General features: G+C 36.3%; 1 protein-coding gene across 1 annotated transcript in view; it reads right to left on the bottom strand.

The window, feature by feature from the left end:
• Positions 1–577: 577 nt before the first annotated feature.
• The window catches only part of POLN (DNA polymerase nu), a 106,745-nt gene continuing 79,674 nt past the window's right edge, over positions 578–27,648 (bottom strand). The window contains exons 21-24 of the mRNA XM_069795280.1: positions 25,264–25,342; positions 13,677–13,744; positions 4,673–4,734; positions 578–1,734 (exon numbers count right to left, since the gene is read on the bottom strand). Coding sequence (XP_069651381.1) covers positions 1,666–1,734; positions 4,673–4,734; positions 13,677–13,744; positions 25,264–25,342 — 278 coding nt within the window. The 3' untranslated portion in view covers positions 578–1,665. The remainder of the gene's footprint in view (positions 1,735–4,672; positions 4,735–13,676; positions 13,745–25,263; positions 25,343–27,648) is intronic.

Below are 27,648 nucleotides of genomic sequence, written 5' to 3'. Positions count from 1 at the left end.
ACTTGTGTTTTGTTAGGCTGAAAGGTATGCCTAGTATTGCTCGGGACTTGAAAAATATGCTATCTATCTAGTTTAAAAGCATGCATCCTAAGAAACGTACACAAGGCGGAAATCAGTTGGGAAACATACAAAAAAATGTTGACTTCTTTCCTATAGTAGTAAGGTTAGCAATGTAGCCTTAGAGAAGCAAGGCTTAATTAGTACAGGCCTCGTGAAAACAGTAGGTCTTCAAGAGGAGAGAAACAGATGAGAAAGTAGAACATTTCACACTTATTCAGTGCCATTGCAAACACAGAAGGCTTGAAAATGGCAAAAAGCAGAAGAAAATTCATGCAACCTCTTCTCTGCCGGAAAGGTCGAATCAGACCCTCTGCTAGCATGACCTGGTGCAGGCTGGACTCTTCTCCAACCAAAGAGCCGACCCCCAATTAATATGTAGAAGGTTCTGACTTTGCTTACATGACCACTGCTAATTTTATAACTATAAGAATCAATTTTTAGAAACGACTGACTCACTTCAGCTGACAGGTTACGTATGATTAATATGCAACATAAGAAAACAATGTTTAATGCCTTCTAGCACAATGCAGAACTGTTTAATGATACAAATTAAAACTGCTGCAAAATTTGTAACTATACACTTTTAAAACTCGAATTATATTACTTCTATCATTTGAGGTCTAATGCTGAAAGATACTGAATGCCTCTTGAAAGTTTCGTGCTTGACTTCTAAATAATTAGTAGACTTTGAGGACAGTTTCATATTCCACAAGCACAGAGGCAGAATTCAGCAACCAGTAATGTTATGAAACAAACTCATTTAAAGAATAAACTCTACAGAAAACAAAAATATCAATAACAAATCCAAACATTAAAGTAGAAGCCTGAATCCTAAAAAGTATAAGGCCGAATCCTAAAATTTATCTAAACAATATTTAGCACTACATCAGTAATAAAAACAATAGATCAGGCAAGACTATAATACTTCCTCTAAAGTATGCTAACACTACAGTGTACAAACTGAGTTTGAAACTAATTGAATTGCAAACAATCTGGTTATTTTTAATGCATTTAGGCATCCAGGTTTGTTTACCTGTTTTGCTCCAAAATCCTAAATATAAATTAAGGTGGAGACTCTTCACTTCCAAAGAACTCTTTTTCTAAGTCTGTGGAACATGACATTTAATGCGTGATGCAAACCAAGCAGCTGCCTTCTACTCACAAAATATAAAATAAACTGAACACAACAGTTCAGCCCTTGCTGATACAGTTCAAATAGTGCCAGATTAGAAGTATTTTTACATAGACACTTCACAAAATATTTAACATTAAAGTTTAAACATCCATCTAACTCAAATATATTTGTCGTGTTCCCAAAGGGTTAATATTGTCTTGCTTCATTTCTTACATGTAGTAATTTAGCTCTGAACAAAAGCAGCTCCCTGCTGGTTACCTTGGCTAAAGGAAACACAATGAACTGGTAAAAACCAGTTTTATCTCACTGCTGTTGCCTAGGGCTACAGACAAAATGAAGTAAAAAAATTCACATGCAGAGTATTAGGTGCTTATGAAAGATCCAGCAGCGCTGTTGCCTAGTGATTCAGTGAGGAATCAGCATAGGCCAATGAGGTGTACGGGTACTGAATAACATCCCCGATGACTGCTTTACATCTCCTGCAATTCTGTCATACACCCCCATGATTTCCCAGTGGTAAGAATCACTTTCAAGGGAACCTGTCAGAAAAAAAAAATATAAAAATTTAAACAAACAAACACATCACACATAGCAAGATTACTATTTTTGCTTTTCCCCTTGGATGTTGATACTGCTCTAGATTAAATGCCTATCCAATATGAAATGTTCTTCATGTCTATTAATACTTAATTATCACTACAATTTTGATTAAAATACCTTAAGACTAACCTTCAGTTTTGAAATTGCAAATACATGTTACTGAATTGCAAAGAATATGCTAAAGCAAAATTCATCTTATTACGCTTTTCAAAAGAGCTACAAAATCAGAGTGTTTATAATCAGCAATTTGTCAGTAATGCATAAAGATACTAGGTGGTTTTTACCATCCACTTTTCCAATTCTAGGGTATTTGTGTTGTTGCTTTGGTTTTATTTCAGTTTGTTTTGCAGTTACTGGTGCTCTATTACACAGTAGATTTTCTGACATGAAAGCTGCCTCATTAGCAAGGACTATATTTTGGAAAAGAAGCTACTTCAAAGATAAAGCATCCTTTTCCTCAAAGAAGAAAAAGAAGTCTTTCCCTATTAAGACTGTATGTGCGCTCTACTTTAGTGACATTTTTCCTCCATATTAAAAAATAATATTCATATTAACAGAGCACATAATACATATTTAGTTGAAGTACGTGTGCTGAAGGAAAGCAGGAGCATTTCACAAAAATCTTTTTATCTTCAACATCCCTAATCCTAAAAGACATATTCTTACTGTATAGAAGGGTAAACAACATGAACAAAAATAGGTTTTTTTAAAAGATCACTCTCAATTTCTTTGCTGAGATCAAGCTGTTGATACTTTATGTTTTCTATCTGGCCCCTGCCATTGATCCATTCGTGATTCTTCAGAGGAAGATGAAGTATCTTCATGATGCATGTAGTCTAATGTGCAGCAGGAGTAAAAGTATGTCATGACTTCTACAGTAATTTGCTCAGAAAAAGGAGACCAAAACAAGGTTAATAAAACATGTGTCTCCCAATACTTCTACTGCCTATTGAAACGCCCTAATCTTTGAAAGCCCCAGACAACTACCTATAGTCCAAGAATGTGTTTCTTTTCAGCTATTAAAATGTAGTTGTCGTTTAACAGAGAATTACTATTCTCATAGGAATGACATATTGAATCCATTTGCTAATGCATCGAGATGAATTTGTCAGTGTGTGATACTAGACACCTTAGGCAAAGGTGAAAGAAACTGTGTTCTAAGATGGTGTGTCCCATTTTGTCCAAAGGACATCAAAATCTTCTGCCAGTTAACGGTTAGTGTGAAATATATAACACTAAAACGATATTCTGCCCATGTAACTATGAACACTCTCATTAACCATGTAAACATTTGTCTTTCTTAGAAACCTATTAAATTGTTCATATTTTATTTCATGGCAATGACTTCCTCAGGCAAAGTATGAACAATGTTGTCTCTGACAAAGTCACCAAAACTGGTCTCCTAAAACTATCAAGGAAGGACTATGGTGTTGCTATTCTCTTTATATACCATCAGTAACACCATATTTGATTATTTTAATAACCTTACAGCAGCATAAGTGCCAGGTGTCTAATACTGTCATTAAAAATATTTAGATGTAGTATACCTTGAAAAACAGTCTTGGTTCATTTTTCAAGGAATTTGTAACAGAAGAAGCTAGGCAAGCACAGGTGTACAATGCAAAGTAACATTGCTTACAATGTAAGCAACCTATAGAAATGCAGTTTATAAAGCTTGGGAGTGTCAGTGCAAGAAATGTATAATCCCAGTATGGCCAAAAGGTCTCACTTGACCAAATCTGGGGAACAGGAGTGCAAGTTCTTACAAGGGTTAAGTGAACAGAGAGGGGGAGATTCCAGTGTGGGAAGGAGAAAGAGTAATTTAGATCTCAGATACACCTCCTCATCCTCTCTCAGCTTTCGTGGGAAAGATGGGCTTCGTAAGGACCCGGAAATACGTAACTGCAAGACCTCCAGAGAAAGCCTCACAAAGTGGCTGGGATGCTGAAATAGATAGAGAAGATCTGGAGGAAGAAATATAAGCTAGAACTTATCTAGTAGTTTTCTTGTCCAACCATTTCCATTAGTGCAAGTCTGTATGTTGTAACCATCTCTGAAATAAATAGAATACACTTTTTCTTCCCGCAAATCTTGTTCAGTTATACTGCTGAATGAGTGATCTGGAAACACCAAGTACTCCATTCCTTAGGAAACAGCAAACCCTTGGACTGTTGCTCACTTAGTAAGTTTAGGGATTCCCAGGAACTATAGCCCTTTATTAAGCAACAAAAGCTGAGCAGTAGGCTAGAGTGAAGGGTACCCATCTTGTAGAGAGAAAAATATAATTATTTCATAAAATAATTACAATTAGGTCCAATACACAGGTAGATACAACAGCTGTGTAGCTATCTATCTACTCAGTTTTTACAGATGTTGTTCCAGTAGATGATGTCCTATACTTTAAACAGTGACCAATGATTTTGTCTGCTTTATGTGTTAGGCATCCACGTGGAAATGTTAAAAAGACCAATTTTCTAAGTGAAAATTACTGAAGAAAGATCTTTTGCAATAATTTTTCAGCAGTAATGAATGCCTGGCACATTTAGAAAGCCTATTAAAGGCACATATTTCTCACTCTACCACACCCAAGAGAAATTCCATGGCAATGAATGAAATAGATTTTGAAATTACCATACTACATTGCTAAGACAAAGAGTAGATGACAATCACACTTTCCAAAATGGAGGTTGAGTTTCTTTCAGTTATTTTCCTTTAGAATTTTTATAGTCATTTAAAAAAGCAATTACCTTCAAATATGAAAGTGAAACTGTTGAAGTAAAAGGCAAAATAGTTGTCTCTAGATTCTTAATATGATGACAATAACATACAAAACTCAGCATGCCAGAGATGGTAATGGAAATCTAGAATTGTCCCTACCTTTAGTGGCACTTCCAAGGCTGTCGTTTGCTGAAGGGACTCCATTGTTCTTTTTACCAGTGCTGTAAGGTAAATTTGAAACCCTACAGCTTTATTTTCCATGTTAGAATTGTTATATAGGAAAAAAAAAAATCACATGCTTTATATTCTGTTACATAATACCGACATTTCTACATAAAAAAAATATTTAACCATTTACCATTTCTTCAGATTTTTTTTTTAAAGTTAAATTTTATCTCTTGTGGAAGGTTCAATTCCTTATTTTAAATTGAATTTTAGGGTGAAATTTGGAGAATTATTTAACTTCTATATTCCATAAATACAGAAGTACAGCACTAATGTATTTTATATAGAGGTACACCATGTCTGAGTGCTGTATTTCTGAGCTTTCAAGTTCAGTACTCTTAACTATATGTTTGGTGACATTTTATATATTTTAATTTTCTTGTGCAGCCATAAAACTCAATCTATAAAAAATAAGCTAGGAAAAAATATACTAGAAGTCTGAACTCTCTAAAATATCTTATTCTTCAAAGTAAAGAGATCAGAGTCAATTTAAAAAAAAAAAATCTTCCCTGTGTTATACTGGAGCTATCAAGAATCTAAACAATTAAACTTTAGTACGATTTATGTAACTTAACAACTCATCATGTCATAACACTATGCTCACTGTTACTGTAAAAATGCATCTATAATTATTCCTAATCAATCATTTGGGATCAGAGATGTCATCCATGGTCCTGCCAATTAGCGTTTCGCTTGACAAACAAGCTGCTGCAACACAATATTGTTCTAATAAAAAACAAAGAGAGATTCAATGGATAAATCGCTTTTAAAAAAGAAGTAACTTTTGGCTAGTGAAAGTGAAATAGGAATTCCAGGCAGCCCCAGAATAAAAGTTATTGAGCAACCTCCATTGCGCTGACAGGATGGCTAAGGAATACATGTTGTCATGTGCCTCAGACTTGAGAAATACCAGGGTATGCAATATGTGGCGATAACTGCTGGACCGGAAACCACATGATTACTTAGAAGCTTTCTTTGAAGTTATCCCTCGATGCGCATCACAGTTCTTTTGCAGCTCAGGTTAGATGCAAAGGAGCAACAAGAACTCTAGGAACCTGCGTATGGTTGTTGCTCTGGCTGCTGCTGAAACCTTTTCTAACGATGCCAGCAATGAAGAGGAGTACGCAATGTTTTCTGTCACATCCGTGACACTGAGGCTGGCTTGACAATAACGATGAGGATAACTAGCTTCTGCCACAGAAGTGGAGTGCTCAGACCGTGCTGGCTCACTCAGACTTGCGTGCTAATGAGCTGTCATAAGATCTTCCATGAAGTCCAAATTATGCAATAACTCAAAAGATCAGCGGCTGAAGTGCCAAGGCTGAGGAAAACGAGACATTTGTTGACACATCTATGTACAGCAACACCTCTGTATTTGCTTTATGTTAGATTTGAGGTAGTTCATGGCCCGGTGTAGGATATAGCATTGTTTTTGGAGAGAACAAACAAACATTGCAACCACACATTGTGAAAGGGGAAGTGCTGGCCTAAATAATTATCCATTTAAAATCCAGTCCAAGTCAACATGGCTATTAATAGAGGAGTGTTGGACTGCATCCATCTTGAGAAGCCCACTCTGAATTTAAACAAGCTGCCAGCTCCAGGAGGTCAGCAATGTAGCAGACGTCGGGGCACTTCAACCAGGTGGCATGCCTTCAGAAGGCTAAGTGGATTGCCAGTCAGTCCCTGGGTAAACATTTTTTCCGTCGGTAAGCTCCCCACTCAGCTACGACTGCACAAAGCTTTTGTGAGAGCCTAACATCTGGATTCCACACTTCTCATGCAGAATTACTCAGCTCTGTATGTTCCACTAAAGCACTTATGAAGGGCACACTCAACTCTGTGCAACTTAACATTTTTTGAGCTGTTAGACAAATATACAGCAATAGAGCATCAGGGCAACAGGAGGAATAGGTCTTTTTGACAAAAAGAGCTCCAATGAGTCAGTGGCATTGATTCATGGGTTGAAAGATGTGAGCAGTATGATAAAGGGTGCTGTCTGCATATGCGCTGAGTTAGACCAGTTTTCCCCTAGTTCTCTAGACCTCTGAATTTGACTAGTTCTCTCCCATACAACTGTTATCCCCAAAAGGGGATTCATGATGGCAGTTATGATTGCAACACCTTTCTCTGTTGGTTCACGCAGTTTTCACATTAAGGCATTCGGCACAATCAGAATTCTGCTGCATTCTTAACTGCTCTTAATTTTAAAAAGCACAGATTAAAGTGGCCACATCAGTGAACAAACCTAATGGTTCCTCATTCACTTTGACAACCCATTAAAAAACTCTCCATGGGTCTGCTCCATTTTCTTCATTATTTTTTTCTGTGTGAGTTTGACTCCCTGTTCTCTTTCCCATGTCACACTGACTTCTCCATCTCTTCCCAGAGTTTGGTGGGTGGCATAGTAAAACCATTCATTTCAAGCAATCTGAAGTTGTTTTGCCTGCATTTCAGCTTTCTGAAATCATACCTTTGCAAGTATCCAAAAGATTTGCCTACATCTACTTTACAACAGATTTTGAATGAAATAATAAATATATAATGATAACAGAAATATCAAGAAAAAGCAGCTGGATTACCATTCCTGTTCAGTAGTCGGTTAAGACAGTCAACAGTGAAGAAGGAAGCATTTAAACTAAATGACAGCCTTTACACAAAAATAAATAGGTAAACTGGCTGAATACATCTAGGCTGGAAATTTAAAGTTCTAGATTTTCAAGAGATGAAATTCTGGAACAGTCTCCCAGTGGGAGTAATTTTTCATATGGAGATGATCATTTATAAAAGAGACCATATGGCATGGTGGTATGTAATTGCAGGAGAGGTCCCCTTTAGTCCTATGTATATAATATCTGATTCTCCCACTACTCTCTCAAATCTCCTTGAAAACTCTCCTCTTTCTCAAGGCTCAAAATAAACAATACAGACATACACAACTGTATTTTCTTTATCTCATATACATTACAGAGTGTGGTCACTAACAAAAGTGACCACAATGTTTAAATAGATCTGTCTCCACCACTCTTAATTTTTTGTTTCTTTTCTAAGATTTAGATTGGAGGCTTTTGGGATAATGACTATTTCTGTTCAGTCAAGAATCTAGTATATCTAGGGCACATAAATTATTAATTTTAAAATGTTCCTATGCAGCCAGCCATATACTGCAATGGCATCTGTAAAATGCTGTTCTCCCAATGTTTGCAACTTATCTTTCAAAACCCATAGCTAGCAATTATGAGATCTGTTGATTATACTCATCCTGGAATGCTTTGTAAGTGCTAAGTTTGTCATGTTAAAATATTATGTATTAAAAAAAATGGTGACAGCAAAGTGAAGAGATCACAGAGGAACTGAAATTTTAACATATGTTTTAACATATATTAGATTTTATTGATACCGGCCAGAATAAATATGCTTATTGAAAGTGTTGTGAATAGAAGCAAAGACACACGTCTACTGTGGAACAAAAGCTTATTTGTCCTTATCGAATCAAAGACATTTTTCAAGCTCACTCACCTATGAAATTATGACTCCAGAAACATGTCAAAGCTGGCGAGACATATGATCTATGGAATACGGATTTTTGCAAATTGAAAGCTATCTGGAGGCATCTTTAGTTTATGCACCAGTGTTTTTCAAGTTCGAAAAAGGCAGCTCAGAGGACAGAAAATGTCACTAACTTGTGATGACAGTTCATTCTTTTGTCCTTCTGTTACTTGAGTCCCCTTTTGAACATGTGCACTTTTTTATGCAGCTGCCTCAGTACCCATTAAGTGGGAAACTGTAGCAGAATAAAATGAAAATTCATGGAATTTGTACATAAGCCAAAAATTTGTAGTGGCAAATTTTAAAAAAATCTAAGATACTGTTCTTTAGGTAATAATAATCTTAATTGATCTTAATATCAAAATAAATAGGCTTAGTTTATTCTGATTTTTTTACTTTGACTGGTCCTTTTGGTGTTCTTACATTTAAAGTATTTCAGCTGAAATATTTTATACCTGGTAAAATATCAGGAAAATTGTCTAAAACTGTATTTTTTACATGTACCAAATACAAGAACGGATGCAGAAATTAACTACTTTAATTCTATCAGTGATGTATGATTATAAATGAGTTCTAAAAAAAACCACCTTTAAAAATTGCCCTAATGCACTGTGATATTGAACACAAAGTACTGGAATACACACATTTCTACAAAAATATGTTATTTCAAGTAGTAACTGTCTTTCATTTAATTATGCCTCTCACTAATGGATGCAGTTAAGCAAGCATAGTGACAGGGAACAATCCACAGTAATCATCATTGGCAAAGTTCACCTTTCAAATCCACCAGGTATATATGGAATACACATCAGAAGCCAGATCTTACAATTGTAACTATGGGTAACCCTGTACTGTAAAAAATAAATAATTATTCTGCATTTCTTCACCCCAAAGTGTATTCCTCCTTTTAGCAGTAATGTATTCAGAATAATCCAAGGGCAAAGAGGCATTTGAAACAGAGCATGGAGAGGTAGTCTCAGAAATAGTCTCCACAAAATGAAAGATTGGGTTCTGCAATTCCTGAATACCCTTCCAGAGTCCCCAGCCAGACTCACAGTTTGATGTGGGGACAGTGTATCTACCTGATTACACAGACTTCAGAATTCAGAGATGCTGAGCTCTCTCAGATCCAAGAGCCCAGTTTTTAGCATTCCCAAAATATCATCTGCCTTTCTGCTTCCTGGGCTGCTGGAGAGCTCAGGATGTGAGGAAGCCAGACAGGCAAGCTGGCTAGAAACCAGGCAGATTATTGATGGCAAAGCTGACAGTCTTCTGCCAAAACCAAACCAATTTCTGCCAAATGTTTTGATTTAATCTTTCCAGGCACCCTTTAATAGAAAATGAGGAGTTTTAAAAAGCTCTCTTGCTGTCTTGTTCTTGCCCTAAACAGAGAATTGAGGCAAATAATATGCCATATCTTTGTTGAAAATTACACAATTCAGAGTAGTACATGCTTTATTGTATTTCAAAGTATGTCAAAGCTTGGACACTCAAAGCCTTGTAATAAATAAATGATGTTTTGCCTTGTCCATTCAGAGTGAACCATATGCACACTGTAAAACTGTGGGTGATGGATTCTGTTTGAAGAAGGTATTCTTCCAAAATACAGATAACACCTAAGTTACATGCAGTATTTTGAGCAAAAGTAGATATTAGAAAAAAAGAACACCTTATTGCTTGCCCCTTGTTTATTAAATTCAAGAGATTCAAAATCATCTGTTGGGCATAGATTATTAGGTGCACTATAAATTGGATTTCTGTATACTGCAAAGTACTGAAAATTCTTATGGTGGCCTATGAAGTCTTAAGCAGGAATAGAGAAAATATCAGCATTATGATTGCCTTGTGGCAATTCTCAGCCTCCATCAGGAGAGTCTTAGAAGCAAATACACATTTTAATGTTGTAAAACAATACAAAAGAGACACTTCCATAAGGGAAATGCTGCTGAGAAGGCTTATGTTCTGTGGTACAATCTAATTGAAATAATACTATTTACCTTTATGTTCTTCATTTATAAATCTTAAAAGTATTTTAAGATTTCATATCCATTCTGCAAACAAGAAAATTGAGACACATATATTTGTTGTTGCTTTTGTGAAAAAGTAGATCAGAAGCATGACTGGAATCAGAATGCAAACACGCTGAATAGTAGGCCAGTGCTTCTTGGATCACACTAAATGCAAGAAACTAACACAGCACTGAACTGTAGTCCATTAAAACCATCAAACACTACTCTTTAGCTTTAAGTCCACGTCTTTCCCTTTACTGAGCTTTGTGACTGTACAACTGAGATTTCTCTCTGGATCATTAAGCTGCAGACTGGAAACTGCAAGTCAGCAGATTCTGTAATTTAAAGTTTCTGAATGGACAAAAGCTTATTAGATATGTAAAGACAAAGCTGACAGCTAAAGAATATCGGCAAATAAAAGTAAGAAGAGTAAGGACTTAAAAAAGGGAGAAAGAACTTTGGGTAAAGGGATGAAAATGATATTTGGACTTTCAAAGCACTAAAGTGAATTAGGAGCACACATCCTACTGACACTCATTCTTTTGTTTAAAACTCACATACCTAATTTGTTATCTTAGTTAGCAGCTCCTGAAATAATTGGAAAAGATTAGGAGAAAACAGTCTTCCTATTTAGTTTCATCTGAAAGGAATCTAGGTCAACCGCTCTCAGACTGCTCTGTGATGTGAACCAAAACGGCTCACACCATGGACTGGGGACAATAGGGAGATGTGCTTCATCATCATACTTCTGACTGGAAGTTAGATACTAGTGCACATGCACCCTTTCTCTGCCTATTCAGGTCAAGCAAAATCCTCGCTAATGACACTGAAGGAAGAGCCAGCTTCAGTCACTTTTAAGACAACTTGGATTAGTTCTTTTACCAGTAGTAAAACTATTTGCAAAACACAGAATCACAGAATGGCTGAGGTTGGAAGGAACCTCTGGAGGTCATCTGGTCCAGCCCCCCTGCTCAAGCAGGGACATCCAGAGCCAGATGCCCAGGACCGTGTCCAGACGGCATTTGAATATCTCCGAGGATGGAGACGCCACAACCTCTCTGGTCAACCTGTGCCAGTGCTCGGTCACCCTCACAGTAAAAAAGTGTTTCCCGATGTTCAGAGGGAACCTCCTGTGTTTCATTTTGTGCCTATGCCTCTGGGCCTGTCACTGGGCACCACTGGAAATATCCTGGCTCCATCCTCTATGCCCCCTTCCTTCAGGTATGTATATACATTAAGACAATCCCGCCGAGCCTTCTCTTCTCCAGGCTGAACAGTCCCAGCTCGCTCAGCCTTTCCTCACAGGGGAAATGCTCCAGTCCCTTCATCATCTTTGTGGTACTTTGTTGGACTTTCTCCAGTCTGCCCGTGTCTGTCTTGTACTGGGGAGCCCAGAACTGGATGCAGCACTCCCGGTGTGGCCTCACCAGTGATGAATAAAGGGGAAGAAAATGAATGAATGAAGAAATGAAGAAGGAAACGGATGTCTTAGGTTGATCTTTAGTGTTAAGGAAAATACATTTTATCACTCTTCTGTTTTGTGGTAAGCCAGTATATCTGAAAGTTACTGCAAAGCAGAATTTTCTTCTTTTCTTTGCCTCTTAGGGCAAAGTAGAGACAAACCTAAAAATCAGTCCTCGATTAGCGGAATGAAACAAACTTCCATCTTGAACACTGAAGCTTGGCAGCCTATGTTAAGTGCAATGACAATTTCCAAGGTACCTCAGACCTCTAGACTGCCCAGGTCCATCTCCTAAAGGTCATCTTAGCAACTTCAATTACATGGTGATAGCTTTGGAGCAGAACAAGGAATTTACAGGTATGTTTGTTCTACACACTGCAGCTAGACATGGAGATACACGAACTAGTTACACTGTGGTGTGTAGAGCAGACACATCTTGAGTATTTGAATTGGACTCTTTGTGTTTTCAGAAAAAAGCCTCTAGTCATCATGTTTCTCTAGTGGGATAATTTATTGCTATTATTCATACGATGGCTAGAGGTTTTTTCTGTTATACTGGAAAAGTATTGATTTTGCTAAATTTACTACAAATTCATACTAGTAACGGAGATCAGAATTTGACCCGATGAGGGTAGAAGCTGTGATTTTCTATATGTATAAACAACCATGAATAATTTTTGTCTTTTGGGTAGAATATTAGCTCTATACTTAATGCAAATTGATGTAAAATAAGATAATAAAAATCCTTCTATGCTGTCTTACAGATTTCATTCAATATACTACACTTTCTAACTCTGAAACTATGGCACTCTTAGACATTGGCCTTTTCTGAGTAGATGCTGCAATCTCTGATAAATTGCATGGTGCTTTTAAAATTTAAACCAGATTTGAACTCCTGTATTTAGAGGTCAAATGTTAATATATTAACCTAATTCATTACAATGCCCCTAATACATTGAACTTAAATATTTCCCAGGTTCTTTGTTTTGATTAGATGGAGGTTTAATGTTCTCATTATGAACTAATACTCACAAGAGGGATCAGTGATGAAATGAGACTAATATGGCAAATTATACTGTTTAAATGAACGCAACACAGGGAGGTGAAATTAATTTTTTCTTAGATGTTTAGGTTATAATGGAAGACATTTCTTGTATTGGTTCATTTAAAATATTTGCAAAATTATTCTAATTGTTTTAGCCAAAGGTATTGTTGACCTTCAAACTAGACCAAAGTTTGTGAATAAATGTTTGGTGCCTACAGGAATAAATCCACTACTTACTGGAGAAGAGACCCAACAGCCTCCTATGTGCCCTCCTTTGCTAGCTAAATTTGTACCAGATGCTGAGACAAACTCTGGCTTAGGAAATAATGTCTGGAAGTAAGCCAGATGAGAGGATAAAGACGTAGGCAGAAACTTCTACTAACCCTTAACCTTGAAAGTCCCATCATAAAGTTTTCTTAATATAAAAAAAAGCAGTAAACTAACTTGGAAATTACAGTACATTGTATTCTTACATTAAGAATTTCATACTTTATGTAAGTCATAAGTATTTAGGAAGTTACTTTCCAAGCCATTCTTTTTAAGCTGATTTCCTTCTAAAACCCTTTGAAACCTTGGAGAAAGTATTACTATTTAGCTTTACAGGATTCACACATGGGATGAGGGAATCTTGATGAGAAAACTAAATACAAATAAGCATGTTGATCAACTCCAGATGAGGAGTATATCACATTTTATCTACATAAGAGCCAGTGGTGGAAAACATTCAGAAAAATCTGCTTAGTATACATTTTCTTAATCATGAGAATCAATGTGCTTCTTCCTGTTACATTAATTCTTTATCCTCTGAGAAATGACACGTTATAGGGGAAAAAAAGGGGGTAGGGGAGAAAGAGCAAGAGAGATTGTATTTACCTGAAAATTCCTGGATTTGAGAATCTTCTACTTCAAACAACAACTCATCATGAATCTGGGCAATTAACCTGAAAAATTTCAGAGACTTTAGATAACAAACGCAAGAAATTTCTAACAGTGCTTTCCATTCATATCATCAGCTAAGGGTCACATGTACAATGGATATGTTAAAGTGAAAATAAACATCCTAAGAAAATGAAAAAATCATTAATGGAGTTAAAAGGATTGCCACTCCACGTATTCTGAAAACATAAAGGCCATGATTGTAAACCCAAACTGTGCTTGCTAGCTTATAAATGTCATTCAAGGATTTGATGACGTGACAAGGCATTACTTAAAACCAACGTAATTTGCAGAAAATTGCAAGAAATTATAGAGACAGGCTATGTTTTGTTAATATAGCTTGTTTTTTTCAAGTTGAGCCAGAATAAATGTGGTTGCAAATGGGCAGTTTTACTAACGCAAATTAGGTCAATAGTAAGAGCAGTTGGCTCACCGGTATACCAATATTCACTCTTAGTTGGCCAGTGACTTGAGCCCTTTCCAGAAAATAATCTTTTCGCTTAAGTGCAAAGTAGGTGTCCTCATGCTGACAAACAAGTGGTTTGAAGAATGAAAATGTAGGCACAGACACACAACCTGATCTGTTGCCTCTGCTATCAGGACAGTTGCCTTCACAGGGACAGAGTGTACAGCTGAAAGCAGTAACATCTTGAAAGCCATGCAACTACATGTACCTGAGTTCTTCAGTTAGAGCTGTTTTGTAATGAGTTTATACTGCTGCTTTATTTTTCTCTTTGTCTGTATTAGTTCTGTATTGATAGGTCTCTTGCATATGGACTGTGACTTAACTGTTCAGCGCTTACAGAATAGGACCCTAAATTGATGGTTTGGGTGCAAAAGTACTTTCACAAAGGAAATAATAAATATATTTGAATGAATCAAGTCCACGGCAGAATAATCTAGCACATATAATCCCTGAGTGTAGTTCTCACTCAGGAAGAAAAAATACTGCATATCTGATTAGACTGTATTCCTACTAGGTTTATTTTATTACTTCTTTAATTATTGTAGCTGGGAGTCTAAGTCATGAAACTGTACCACCTATTTCCAAATTGCTTTGCAATTTGTACATAACATTTAAATTAAATGTCCATTTTAGACTTTTCTTAATACCTAGCAGTTATTCAAGTAAATAATTCCTTACAAATGGCTGAAACATCAATATGGTTACTACTTATAACTTCTCACAGCTTTCAGGAAAATATCCTAAGATAGTTTCACACTGCCTTAAATTACAATGTGACATTGACTAACAGTGTGGTGAGCTCTAATAATAGATCTTAAATTATTAGTCACTTACAACACAGTCAGAAGCAGAGTGAAACAGATTAACATATTTCTAATAGGAAATTGGGACACAGGATACAAAAAGAAATAGATGAAAAGACCAGGATCATCTGTAGCAAGAGAATACAGTTACATGAAAAGTTGTAATTTCCAATGCAAGTAAATTAATTAAAGCAAGAGATTCCTCGTAATCATTGAAATGACATGGAAAAAGATATAAATCAGAAAGAACTGTGAACATTAAATATGAATATACTGTGAATCAATGGAATAAGTGAAAATAATTGCATTGATTAAACCAGTGCAATAAAAATGTGATAGACTGGTTATTATTTGTACCAGAGTAGTGTCTCATGCCTTCAGTCAGGATTAGAGCACCATATATTCTGAATATTTGAAGGTAAGGAAACGTCCTTTCTTAGAAGAACTTACAATATACACTAAAAATTTTATCATCAATTTATCAGGATTTAAGAATGGAGGAAAAAGAATTGGATTTCCAAAACCACTCAGCATTGGATCAGCTGATCACCTCATCTCCATGCTAAAAGTAAAACTGAGTTCAGGAGGAGCAGGGTTGGACCAGAGATCAGTGCTACCTTATGTGAGTCAGAAAACCTGTGGAAGCAACGTGAACTGAACTCAAAATTTCTGTCTGGACAGCACAATACAGACTTGACACAACTCTACACGCTCCAGTTCATCCACTGAAAGCAGCATAGCTATTTTAGCTTGGGTCTCCATCTGGGCTAAATGACCCTGTTTCTCAATGCTTATCATCCTGAGTAGCACAGCCTATTGGCTCCGTTATATTGCCAGTTAACTGAGGAACTGCACAGAGTTGCAGAATTACATCTACCCCATCTTAAACATCTAGTGATTAATTTGAAGTTCAGGACAATATTCTGTCTGCTAAAATACAGAACTAGAACTGAGCATTGCTGGTTCTCTGTCTAGCTCTGCTACTCTCCTGCTAAGCAATACACATTCAATTAGAAAATGGAATATTTATCTCAGAGATGCGAGATCTAAGAAATAAGTATTTCTAATACACTTCTCTTTTCAAATGAAAGACATTACGTAAGTTTTAATTAATGCTAAACTTGATCTCCTAGCTTGATTCCAAGAAATGGAATAGTATACCCTATTTCCTCCTTAATGTTCATCAAACAAGTTAGATTTTTTGTTATGATCTCTTACCTCTTTTTCTTATCAATCTCACACCAACTTAACGGGTTCTACTCTCGCAGGTTTACAGTACAAGGCCACCTGAATTTTTTCAGGATTGTTAAAGTAATAATACTTGCATGCAATATGCTGTTCCACAGAAGGAAGTGTTCAATTTGACATCAATACCGATGAAAGAAAAAATCAAAGCAATTTATACATTCAAAATTCATAGCTTTCACTGTTCCAGTGCATGCACCCACCCACCCGTTGCATACCTTGAGTGAAAGAAGTTTGGAAAAAACCCTATACTTTTGCTTAATAGCTTAACTGAATCATCTTCACTTTGAAGGAATATTGAAATAGCAAGCTTCTCTCATTCTCTCTTGCTAAAAGGTATCGTAAACTAGATTAGAAACCGCAAACCAGGCAGAGACTAGTATTTTTGTTGTTCTACAGATTATAAGAATGCCTTTGATTTACAGGCTAATATTTTATTAACTATTTTCTTGATTGCCTGCAGATTAGGCACCATTTTTGATGAGTACACACATGGTTTCTTTTTACTGAGAAACATGACCTGCATCTGAGTATGTCTGTGGTGTGGAATGGAGATACTGCTACAACCTGCACCTTCAAATGCAGAAGTATTACTGTGATTGCCAGTCTGAATGTGGCTTTTGACATCAGTTTAGTGTGCCCAGCACACAATATCCTTAAACTATTATGCTGCACTATAGAATTTTAAAAAGAAAATATTTTTTATTCTCTTCAACACTACATTCATTATTCATTCAGTTTCCTATGAAACAACACAGAGACTAAACTTCTCAGGCCTTCAATGGTTCCACCCAGTTGTCATTACTATATCATAATTATATTATTGACTTATATATGCCAAAACAAATTAAACTATCATAAAGATTTTCTTTCATAGTATTCTATTTATGAGGCCATATTGCCTCCTTATAGTATATTTTTTCCCAGTACCAAGCCAGTTTGTCTAATATAAGAACAAATGAGGATTTTGTTTGTTACTGTAAAACAATATATTCCAGATCTGGACCTCTCTGTTCTAAAGTACAGAATTGCAAGTTTTTCCATGACTGCTTCAAATGTGTTGCCTAGAAATAAGTACACTATTGAACTGACTTCAACAAAACAGCTATTACCTTATTGGTGAGCAACTGTATTTTTTTACCATTAAAGGAAACAACATTTTGTCTAAACTGCAAATGAGAACGCTGTGGCATGACGTGCTGCAGACTCTATTGTAGGAATATCCTGTAGAAGAGGCCAGTGTAGGATAGAGGAAAAAAAGACAAAATCATCATAGTATTCTTTCTTGGAAGCTGTTTTTTAACAGCCACGTGCAGTGTTTCAGGCTGTTACAATGTGCCATGAGATGCTCAATCTAATTAAATTCATGCTCCTTCTATAGTCAAGGGACAAATGTAGGCTCTGACTTAGATGTTCCGAACTGACATCTGGAAAACCTCAACTCTATGCATTGCCTTTGTGGGGGTACCACCTCCTATAACAGCTACCTACATTGGATACCTGAAGTTAGACAGAGAACAGCCTTCTGTACATTTTTGTATCACCAGGGAAATTTTTACTGCTGTTAATGACACACCCAAAGCATAACATGGTCTAGTTTTCCAGACCGGTCTGCATGAAGATAATGCAAAATATAAACCAGCAATGAATTCTTACAGACTAACCGTTGGTTAATTTACTCCATCTTTTAGTAGCAAGCAATCTGGACCCACCACATGCCTGTTCCAGACCCCTCAAAACTCACCTCAATCTCAATTGCTGTCTCTGCTCGCTTCCCTCACCATAGCCCCCGACACTCCCACAGGAGCTCTAACTAAGGACAGGCAGCACAAAGGAAGGGAATGAGACAGGCGAAGCCATACCTGTAAGGTGCTAAGTATATTGCTCAAAGAATACCTGAGAGGAGCTCACACACTACATCGAGCTACCTGGTTCAGGAGTTTGAACAGAAAATAAATTAAAGTAAGGTTTAAAATTGGGTAACTGGGAAAGCTTTAAATAAGAGGGTCCGATTGTCATGCATAATACAGACCTATGATCTTAAGGGTCTTTTCCAACCTAATTGATTCTATGATTCTATAAGGAATTCAGGGCACCTTATTCTGACTAAGAACCAGGCTGAGAGCCCAGACTAAAATAGTTTAAGATGCTTCCTGTTGGTTAGCTCCACATCTCAGAAAAAAAAAAGGTGTGGCACCATCAGGTTGTCTGATTCTGAGCTAGAGTACTCAAATGTAAAACCTCCATGAAAAATTACACATTTTCTTTCTAATGTGAAGAAACACCGAGAATTAAATCATAACTAAACAGGAGATTTCCTAAAGCCAAAGGATTCTCTTTGGAGAAGGAGCAAAAAAGATAAGTTATTTAAAATCCATCATAGCTTATTTGTTTGAGTAAAAATTCTAGTTAAACTTAAAAAAATAATATATAATGCATTACTTAAGAACACAAGACAATGTTAATAGTTAACTTTTTATATAGGTACAGTAAAAAATGTATAAACATTAAAAAAGTTACTAAAAGCACACTACTTTAAAAAGGGTATTAATGATCACGTGGTAGCACAATAAACACTCTAGAAATACTTTAAAAAATCCATCATTTTCTATTCACATATGGTTTTCTTCTTATTTAAAAAAGCACTATCTCCCTGATCATTGAAATTAATACCATTTTCTGATACAACACTATCAGATTTTGTATCCCAAATATTAATATCCTTGTCTGTCATCCTATGTTATCCCCTTTTTTGATGAATAAAATAATCATCCAACTAGTAACATCACATTTATTCATTTTGAATCTGAATCCTCTAAATGCATAATGGGAGACTTCAAAATTGCAGATAGGAGAGTACATGGTTAAAAGCTTTGTATATAATGATAAGTTTAAAAAAATTCCCAAAAGAGCATAAAAGCTGTTAAGTGGTTAGAAAAAAATTGTAAAAAACAATAAGGTATTTTGAAATCAGATAAATGGGGAAATATGAAAAAAAAATAACAAAAGAAAAGATGGTTTATGTTCTGTAACTAAAACCCAAGAACTTAATGACTTGAAAATTTGATAAATTTTCATACTTAATAAATTCATAGTGAATAAAATAAAATAATGGTTTAAAAGGCATGTAATGAAACACGTTGCCAGAAAAAGCCAGAATGGTTGCTCATGTAACAAACACTTGTATGGATTTCAAGAACATTTAGAAATGATGACATACAATGATTTTGGGGGAAGAATCTTAAATCTTCTGTTTCAGAACTTAGACTCATCCCCACAATCACAACAAGATGAAAATCTGCAGACAGACAGGCTATCCTGCTACAAATCTTACACCTTCTTCCTGAAGCATCTGCTACTGGCCACACTCCGTGATAATGGACCAGATGGATGTTGGATCCAATTCCTCTTAGAAATCATTATGTTCCTTACACTAAAACTGTATTATTTTTTTTCTGATACTACTAATACTACCTGTTATTTAATTGCATCACAGTTTCCCCATAAAAGTACACAGATTCCAGTGGAAAGAATGCCTATTAAGTTGTCATATAACTAAGGAACAAGGCTATGATAATTTTGTAACATTTTGTAGATTTTTCAAGTTTCTTTTGAAGCTGCATCTATAAGGATTTCTAATGTGGTAGTATAAAAGCTATAGCTTAAAATATATCATGCCTGCATAGATGTTACCCGCATTAACTTTAAGTTACCTCTTTCAGTGTTTCCATAATAAAGACCAGGATATTTTGACATTTTAACATTTTAACTATAAAAATTCAGCTAACTTGTGAAATTTGTTTTCTCAGCAGCTACATCATGAAGAGCAGGAAACTCAACAGATGGTTAATTAAAGAGAGTAGAATTTTTGCATGTACTCAAAGTGTTTTAAAACATACCAATCTAAAAGGTGACCTACAAAGGTTTTTATAAATGAAAATTATTTATTTGTGTTGAACGACTGACATAAAGGAACCCTGAAAAACCTGCTACATCATGAATGTCCTTTTTGGCTGTGATATTTAAGCATATGAAATATATTTAGCTCTTTCTATACAGAATTAATCATTCTGACTTGATTTGGCTCGTTATGCACAAAGTTTTCAGGTAATAGTTCACCATCTTGTGGATACATGCAAAATACTGCTTTCAATACTTGATGAAAGTAATGATTTTTCTAAGTCAGCACGCCTAGAAATACAAACTTATTTGGTCACTGTGGGAAGCAAAGAGCTACATACTGGACTGGGACAGCAGCTATGGAGAGGTCACAGTCATTTCTGACATAGCAATATGATCTAGGATGTTTCCTTCTACTGAAACAAAAGCATACGTCTGTGAAACAAAAATCTTATTTTCCTCTCAAGCAGAATCCAAAGCTTTTATCTTTTCCTTGTGATTCTATTTCTCCAGTATTAGGCTGAGGATAAAGTTGCCAAACTTGCTAGAGTTAATACTTTAGAGCAGATATGCAACCCTATACTGGGAAAGTGTGGGCAGAGTACCGGAGCAATAAGCATTTACTTGAAAATTCTGGATAACTGGTACAGAAGAAACATGAGTAAAAACAATTCTTTAGTTCCTCAGGAAACAGATAAAGGGACCTAAGTTCTATGTCCAGAAATAAAGAAAATCATCACACATGGCAGCAGCACTAAGCAGTTTACTGAATGTATTTGGTTGAAGCTATGATGTAATCAAGAAGTTGGTTTTATTAGTATGTCCTTTTTTATGAATCTGAGAAACAATAAGCAGCCAATAAAGTACTAATGCTTCAATCCCTACACACCTTATGAAAATGCCTCTAGGTTCTTGTGTCTAACTAAAACTGAAACCACTTCCAACAAATGAATCATTTGTGATTTATCACATGATTTGTATCTGAAAAAAATCCAGGTCACATAACACAATGCTTGTTCCTGGGATGATTAGGGCTGTTTCTAACTAATTTAGCTATCTGTGTAGAAGCAAGCTGCATTTACAGTTCAACAACTCAGAAAATCATTAGGTTGATTAAAATGTTTGTTCCTTGAGGAGGACATACAAAACCTCGAACATCCACTGCTGTTGAAAAGGAGCTGGGATCAAGAAAATAAGATCATGCCTTTTCCTTTTATTTGCTGGTGGCTCCTCCTTTTCGGATCATTCATTTATATCTGGCCTGTTGCTGAACCTGTCTCTTTAACTGGGTTCCGGACATGCTGAGAAATAAAGCTGTGTGTTTGTGGCACAGGTCCAGAGCTGAAGGAACAATAAATTGGTGAGAAAGCAGAATTGCTGGACTCACATCAAATTACTCAATAGTTCTGTAGACTTGTTAAATTTAATTTGCATGTTGTTGGGATATTATCATCTTTAAAGACTTTCCGAGAAGTCCATGTAGCACCAGGTAGACTTTGGGTAACATCAGTGCATCTTCAGGTTACAAAGTCATAATTTTTACAAGAATTGCTATAGGCAGCAATTCTTCCACAATTTGCCAGCATCCTTCTTTCTCACCAAGTTTCATGTGTCTTGCCACTGCAATGATGTTTGAAACACTGAAAATAACTACAGCTGTCCATCTGAGTTCACCAAGTACCTTTCTACTCTCATGAATTCCATAAATCTTTCTTTCAGCTGCTACTGTATGCCTTGATCTCACTTCAGAGGTTTCTTTGCTATCATCTGCCTGCAGGAAACATTGTGTGGAGGTTCTGTGAATTGTATGAGACAGGTAAAAGCTGGCACTTGAATAATTTATGTCAGCAGCACATTTTCAGTAAGCAACTTGGCCAGCAGCAGCAGAACAGCATCTTAAAAAAGACCTAGGTAATATGGAAGAAGTCTGAAGAAACCATTTTGATTACTCCTCAGTGCCACACAAAATGCAGAGATGTTAACACTGATGCCAGTAGTTAACCCATACTAATATCAGTTCTTTATCATACTTATTGCATTTAATGCTACTTTTCCCCATTTCTGTAAAATTATTTCCCAGTAACTGATTGACTTTTTATTGTCAACAGCATAATTTGCTAGGCTGGCATTTGAATTAAAAGATGAAGAAACACAAGGAGAAAAATGAGACTGCTACTTGATAGAACAGCCATTGATCATTCACAGTGGAATATACTGTTTCATCAAGAGGGCCTCTCTGATGAAGCATCATGAAAATGTAACTTGATTACCTTTCCCTGACTTCCAAATGAAGTATCATATGTGCAAACAATAACTGAGAATCTACTGACTACTAGTCCTACAAAAATGAAGTTTCATACTGTTGGGTCAGAGTTTGCTCACAGCTGAACAGCTTACAACGTGTGAAAAATGAATACAGTGCTGTCACTGGAGAAGTCTGCAAACATACCTGCAAACTAACACTAAAAAATGTAAGACCTTATCTAGAATTAACTTTTTTTTTTTTTTTTTTCATTTCCAAGGTAAGGAAGACAAAATGTTAAGTGTTAGCCCCTACTTGGCTATGCCTAATAGGATACTGTCCCCCAATGTAAAAGTGAGTTCATATTCACTTCTAAAGCATATATAAAAGATACTTCTCTTTGATATGCTGTTCAAAGTGAAAACCCCATTTCCAAAGTTCTGATAGAGAAAAAAAAATACCTACAAGTGGGTGAAGATAGAAGAAAAGATAGTAGTGTGCTATGTTTGGAATGAATATGATCTGATGTGATGATAATAGGAGATTGATTATATTTCTCATTTTGGAAGAGCTACTGTGCATTCCTACTGTTACAACAGCACCAATTATGTATACACTTCCTTTTAACAATATTTTCGAAGCACTTTACAAAGGATGTTAGGATCATTATCCTGATCTGACTGCTAAGAAAATCAAGAAACAGACCACTGAAAAAACAAGTAACTGAATGTCACCTGACAGACAAGTGGAAACCCAAATTTTCAAGTTTCAGTCCTGTACTCTTTTGGCAAGACGACAGTGATGCTTTCAAATGCCACCATCCAACCAGGTGAGTGTTCACAGAATTTATAAAGGCATTGATTGTGCTTTTCTGACAAGCCTGGCTTGTAAGTACCTACTAAATATTACAGCAAGGAGCCATTAGTGACTATTAAAAGGCTCTACTTCAGCAAAGCCATCCAGTTGTTAATGGCTGGCAGGAGTTCAAAATTCCAATTTAAAACAGTCTGTCTCTTTTAGATGCCCTTGCAGTCTTGGTCTCTCCCAGCTGTGACATTTATGACAAGAATAAGAAGGATAGGCAGTGATACTTTTCTGTTGTCTGGTGTAGCCATTTCCCTATGCTTCCACAGCACAAGGGAATTCAACATGTAAATCAATATTTCCCCTTGTCTGTTACCTTCTTAGCCATTTGGTGACACTACTTCTTTGAAACAAATAGTTTTGAGAAAGGACAACCCAAATAAAATTTTCTGTTGAGAGAAGAAAATATTCACGAGCTTTATCAGACACAGCATTAGTCACAAAAAGCTTTGGTTTACTCAGAATTACAACAAACAGGTAGTTATTGAACCTAAAAATCTGCATGCTACATAGGAACTGCAGAAGGGAGTATGTCCTTTGCCCTCTCACCACCTCCACTTGCCTCCTCCATTAAAGACTGTTGGCTGCTTGTCCCAGAAGGCAGCTGCTCTATTGCTAATCCAACTCAAAATTACGCCTGCTACAGAAATTATCAACCAGGCCACAGCTGCCAGATTCTAGTACCTTTGTACAACTCAGGCAGCAGAAAGAATTATAATCAGCACAGAGAATCTGCCCCAAAATGTACAATGCAATATGTTATAGTCCATCATCCAACGTTTAATACATAAATGTATCATTGTCTGGACACACGCAGTATCTCCACCAAAGAACCATATCCCATTTCAGATTTGCACTAGAAGGCCACTTATTGTTTCTTTTTCGGTAATAGTTCAATGGTATTTTGCTCAAAAAGTTGCAAGAACACTTGAGAGTGTTACTCAGAACAAGTTTTATTTTTGGCATAGGAGTGACTCTACCTTTGAATTCAACACATGCAATTTATATTTGTAATTAGAAATTACATTTTGAAACATTGATCAAATAACACTGCTGTGTGTAAATGATACACACACAAACACACAGTATTTATAGGGTTAGATATTACACATAATTGCAAAATATGTGTGGAAGGCCAAACCCTGTTACTTTTTACTGACCTAAACTCCCACTGAAGTTCTTAATATATGATTGCTACAGCTAAGTTTTTATGATTTCCCCTTCTGGATGACAACAGAAACACTGATGTTCTGCACTACCTGCTATCTCTGCTTTTATCTGAACTTCTACCGCAAAAACTCATGTTCTACTGGATTGTTTACTACAGCATTACAAAAGATGAGATTCCATTTGTTTGGGGGTTTTTTCTGCATGTTTGCCTTCAAAGTATCTTTCTGTTGCAGCAATTAATAATGCTCACTGACTCTCTGCACCATCCTCTCCATCCTTTATTACAGGAAAAGCAGACTTGATTATTTCTGCTAGTGGTGTAAAAATCTTGAGGACATTCTGTGATCTCCTAACCAACTATGAGCAGTCACAACAGAAGAGAATCATGATGACCTAGCTTTTCTTTAGCAAAGGAAAGCCATCTATACAAGAATAAAAAATGTTCATTTATTTTGCTTGACCACTGGTTTCCTGATTCCTGTTTTTTTCCCAGCCCATTGAATGTTCAATTCCCATTGTACAATACACTCAAAATACAGGAAGGATATGATCAGCAGGCTTGATTTCAAAGACGCGGAACTACCACTGAACTAGATCTGACTGAGTTTAAATGGCCCCAGGGCACTTCATCGCCTTGGGATGGATTTACAGATCCAACCATTTAAGCACAAAGATATAACTTTGAATGTATAAAACCATCCCACAAGTCCTTGCTTGTTAAAAGATGCAGAGGCATACATGATATTTCTACAGCTGCTTAAAATGCCAGAAACACATTCATTTCAACTACTTTTGTTTTAAAATCAAACAGTTTTGCAGTCATTCATTACTAACCTGGCTGTCAAAGTCGGAGAAATGACAACAGAGGTAAAAATCTCCACCATAGCCATTTTACAAAGATCTGCTGCAGATCCTATGAAAGAAAGTGATCTGCTTTTAATTTAAAGCATGCAGAAGGAAAATGTTCTTCTTGGAACTATAGCATAGGAATGGAAAACATCTGAAGATTCTGAATTATAAGAATTTGCAAAACTGGCAGATTCAATTCATGTAATATGTGAAACAGATCATAAGACTAATAAATAACAAACTAAATAATTACATGTTAATTAAAACCAGAAAATAATAATATGAAATTATGTGGTAATTAAAGGTGAATTTGTCAGTCATGGCCATGAGTTGAAAAATTGCTTTTTATAAAAAATGTCTGAAATTATCTAACACTAAATTGGAATTAAAATTTACCTATAAATCAATTAAAATTTAATGTCACAAAAGGTTAAAACATTGTTTCAGCACTACATTTTCATTTGGAAAGTTAATTTTATGCTTTTTCATATTTCCATGTGTTTGTAATGTATATTCATTACATTACAGCGTTAAGAGCAGTGGTGCATAAAACAGTGTCATGTTACATAATAGATTACGTGTTTCTGGTGATCAAGAGGCAGAAAGATTCTCCAGGCCTGCAGTTTGGTGAAGGGGTCTGTTCTGAACCACGCAACAGGGGTTTAATACATTTTACATAAAGATTTATCAGATAAAATACAGAAACAATCCTTTAAGTATGGATTGGAAGCCATAATCCTCCTTGTGCCATCAGATATCCTAAATGTACTAGAGGGTAGACATCTTCCTTTTCACACTCCCATTCTTTCTTCCAAATGGTTCAACTTGCACAGGAGGGATAAAGAACAGCCAGGTAGGCAAATGGTAAGGGTACTCTGCTGGGAGATAACCACAGAATCATGGAATCACAGAATCACAGAATATCTCAAGTCGGAAGGGACCCACACGGATCCCCAAGTCCAACTCCCTGCTCCTCGCAGCACTACCTAAAACTAAACCATATGACTAAGAGCGTCATCCAGATGCTCCTTGAACTCTGACAGGCTTGGTGCCTTGACCGCTTCCCTGGGGAGCCTCTTCCTGTGACCGACTACCCCTCCCAGTGAAGAACCTTTTCCTAATGTCCAATCTGAACTTCCCCTGATGCAGCTTCATTCCATCCCCTCGTATCCTATCGCTGGTCACCAGAGAGGAGATCAGCACCTCCTCGTCTGCCGCCCACCTTGAGGAAGCTGTAGACTGCGATGAGGTCACCCCTCAGCCTTCTCTTCTCCAAGCTGAACAAGCCAAGTGACCTCAGCTGCTCCTCCTAAGTCTTGCCCTTGAGACCCTTCACCATCTTGGTCGCTCTCCTCTGGACACAGTCTAATAGTTTGGTGTCCATCTGATATCGAGGCGCCCAAAACTGCACCCAGTGCTCGAGGTGGGGCTGCACCACTGCAGCGTCGGGTGGGACAATCACCTCTCTTGACCAGCTAGCGATGCTGTGCTTGATGCACCCTGGGACATGGTTGATCCTTTTGGCTAAGAGAGAATATCTAAGAGATCGAGAAGCTAGACTTAATGCCTCTTCCTTCTTCATGGTTTTCTATGACAAACTGCCTCCTTTGAATCCCACACTGAGGCTGTTTTACTCATTAACTATACCAAGTGCAGATCCACAGCTGATTATTGAGATGGCTATGTCTAATTGCGAATTTAGCCTCTAATACCTATCTCGCTTTCCTGTTCAAATGATGTGTCAAACTGATTCAATACAACACAAAAAGGGACACATTGATATAAAAAGGAAGAAAGGATGTTTCAGCAAACGTCAGGAAATATCTTCTTAGTGATTGTGAGAATAAACTTATAATTTAGCATGTTATATGTTCTATATGTCTTCTTCATGAAACAATGTAAAATAACAAAATATGAAAGAATTCTCAAATTAATTTTTTATGAGATATTATTTTTATGGTACACTAAATATTTTAAAAGAAAATAATTATATTCTTCTGGTGGATTTTGCCACAAATATCAATAAATAATAAAAATTAAAATAAATGGTTTGCTCTATGCAGTTAGGTAGAGCTGAATTATAACTGAAGAATATTATGCTGTACATTAGTAAAGACTATTGAACTGGGAAATATTCAAAAAGAGAAAAAACACTGTGAAAGAACTGTGGGAAATCCAGTTGTAAGCTGGAACTCTGCGTGCCTCTCTAGTGTCATGCATTAGAAGAAGTCTTCTGCTATGAGTTGCTGCTACCATAACAAAAATGCAAACTGCTTAAATTAATTAGACTATTAGATATAATTATAAACCACATACATTAAATGCAGTTTAGCACGCTAACTATGATAAAATGTTTTAGCATAATTTAGG

Source organism: Haliaeetus albicilla, chromosome 1, assembly GCF_947461875.1.
Source record: "Haliaeetus albicilla chromosome 1, bHalAlb1.1, whole genome shotgun sequence".
In the NCBI taxonomy this organism is placed as follows: Eukaryota; Metazoa; Chordata; class Aves; order Accipitriformes; family Accipitridae; genus Haliaeetus; species Haliaeetus albicilla.
The sequence above is the reverse complement of the archived record's forward strand: the minus strand, read 5'-3'. Positions and strand labels throughout refer to the sequence as shown.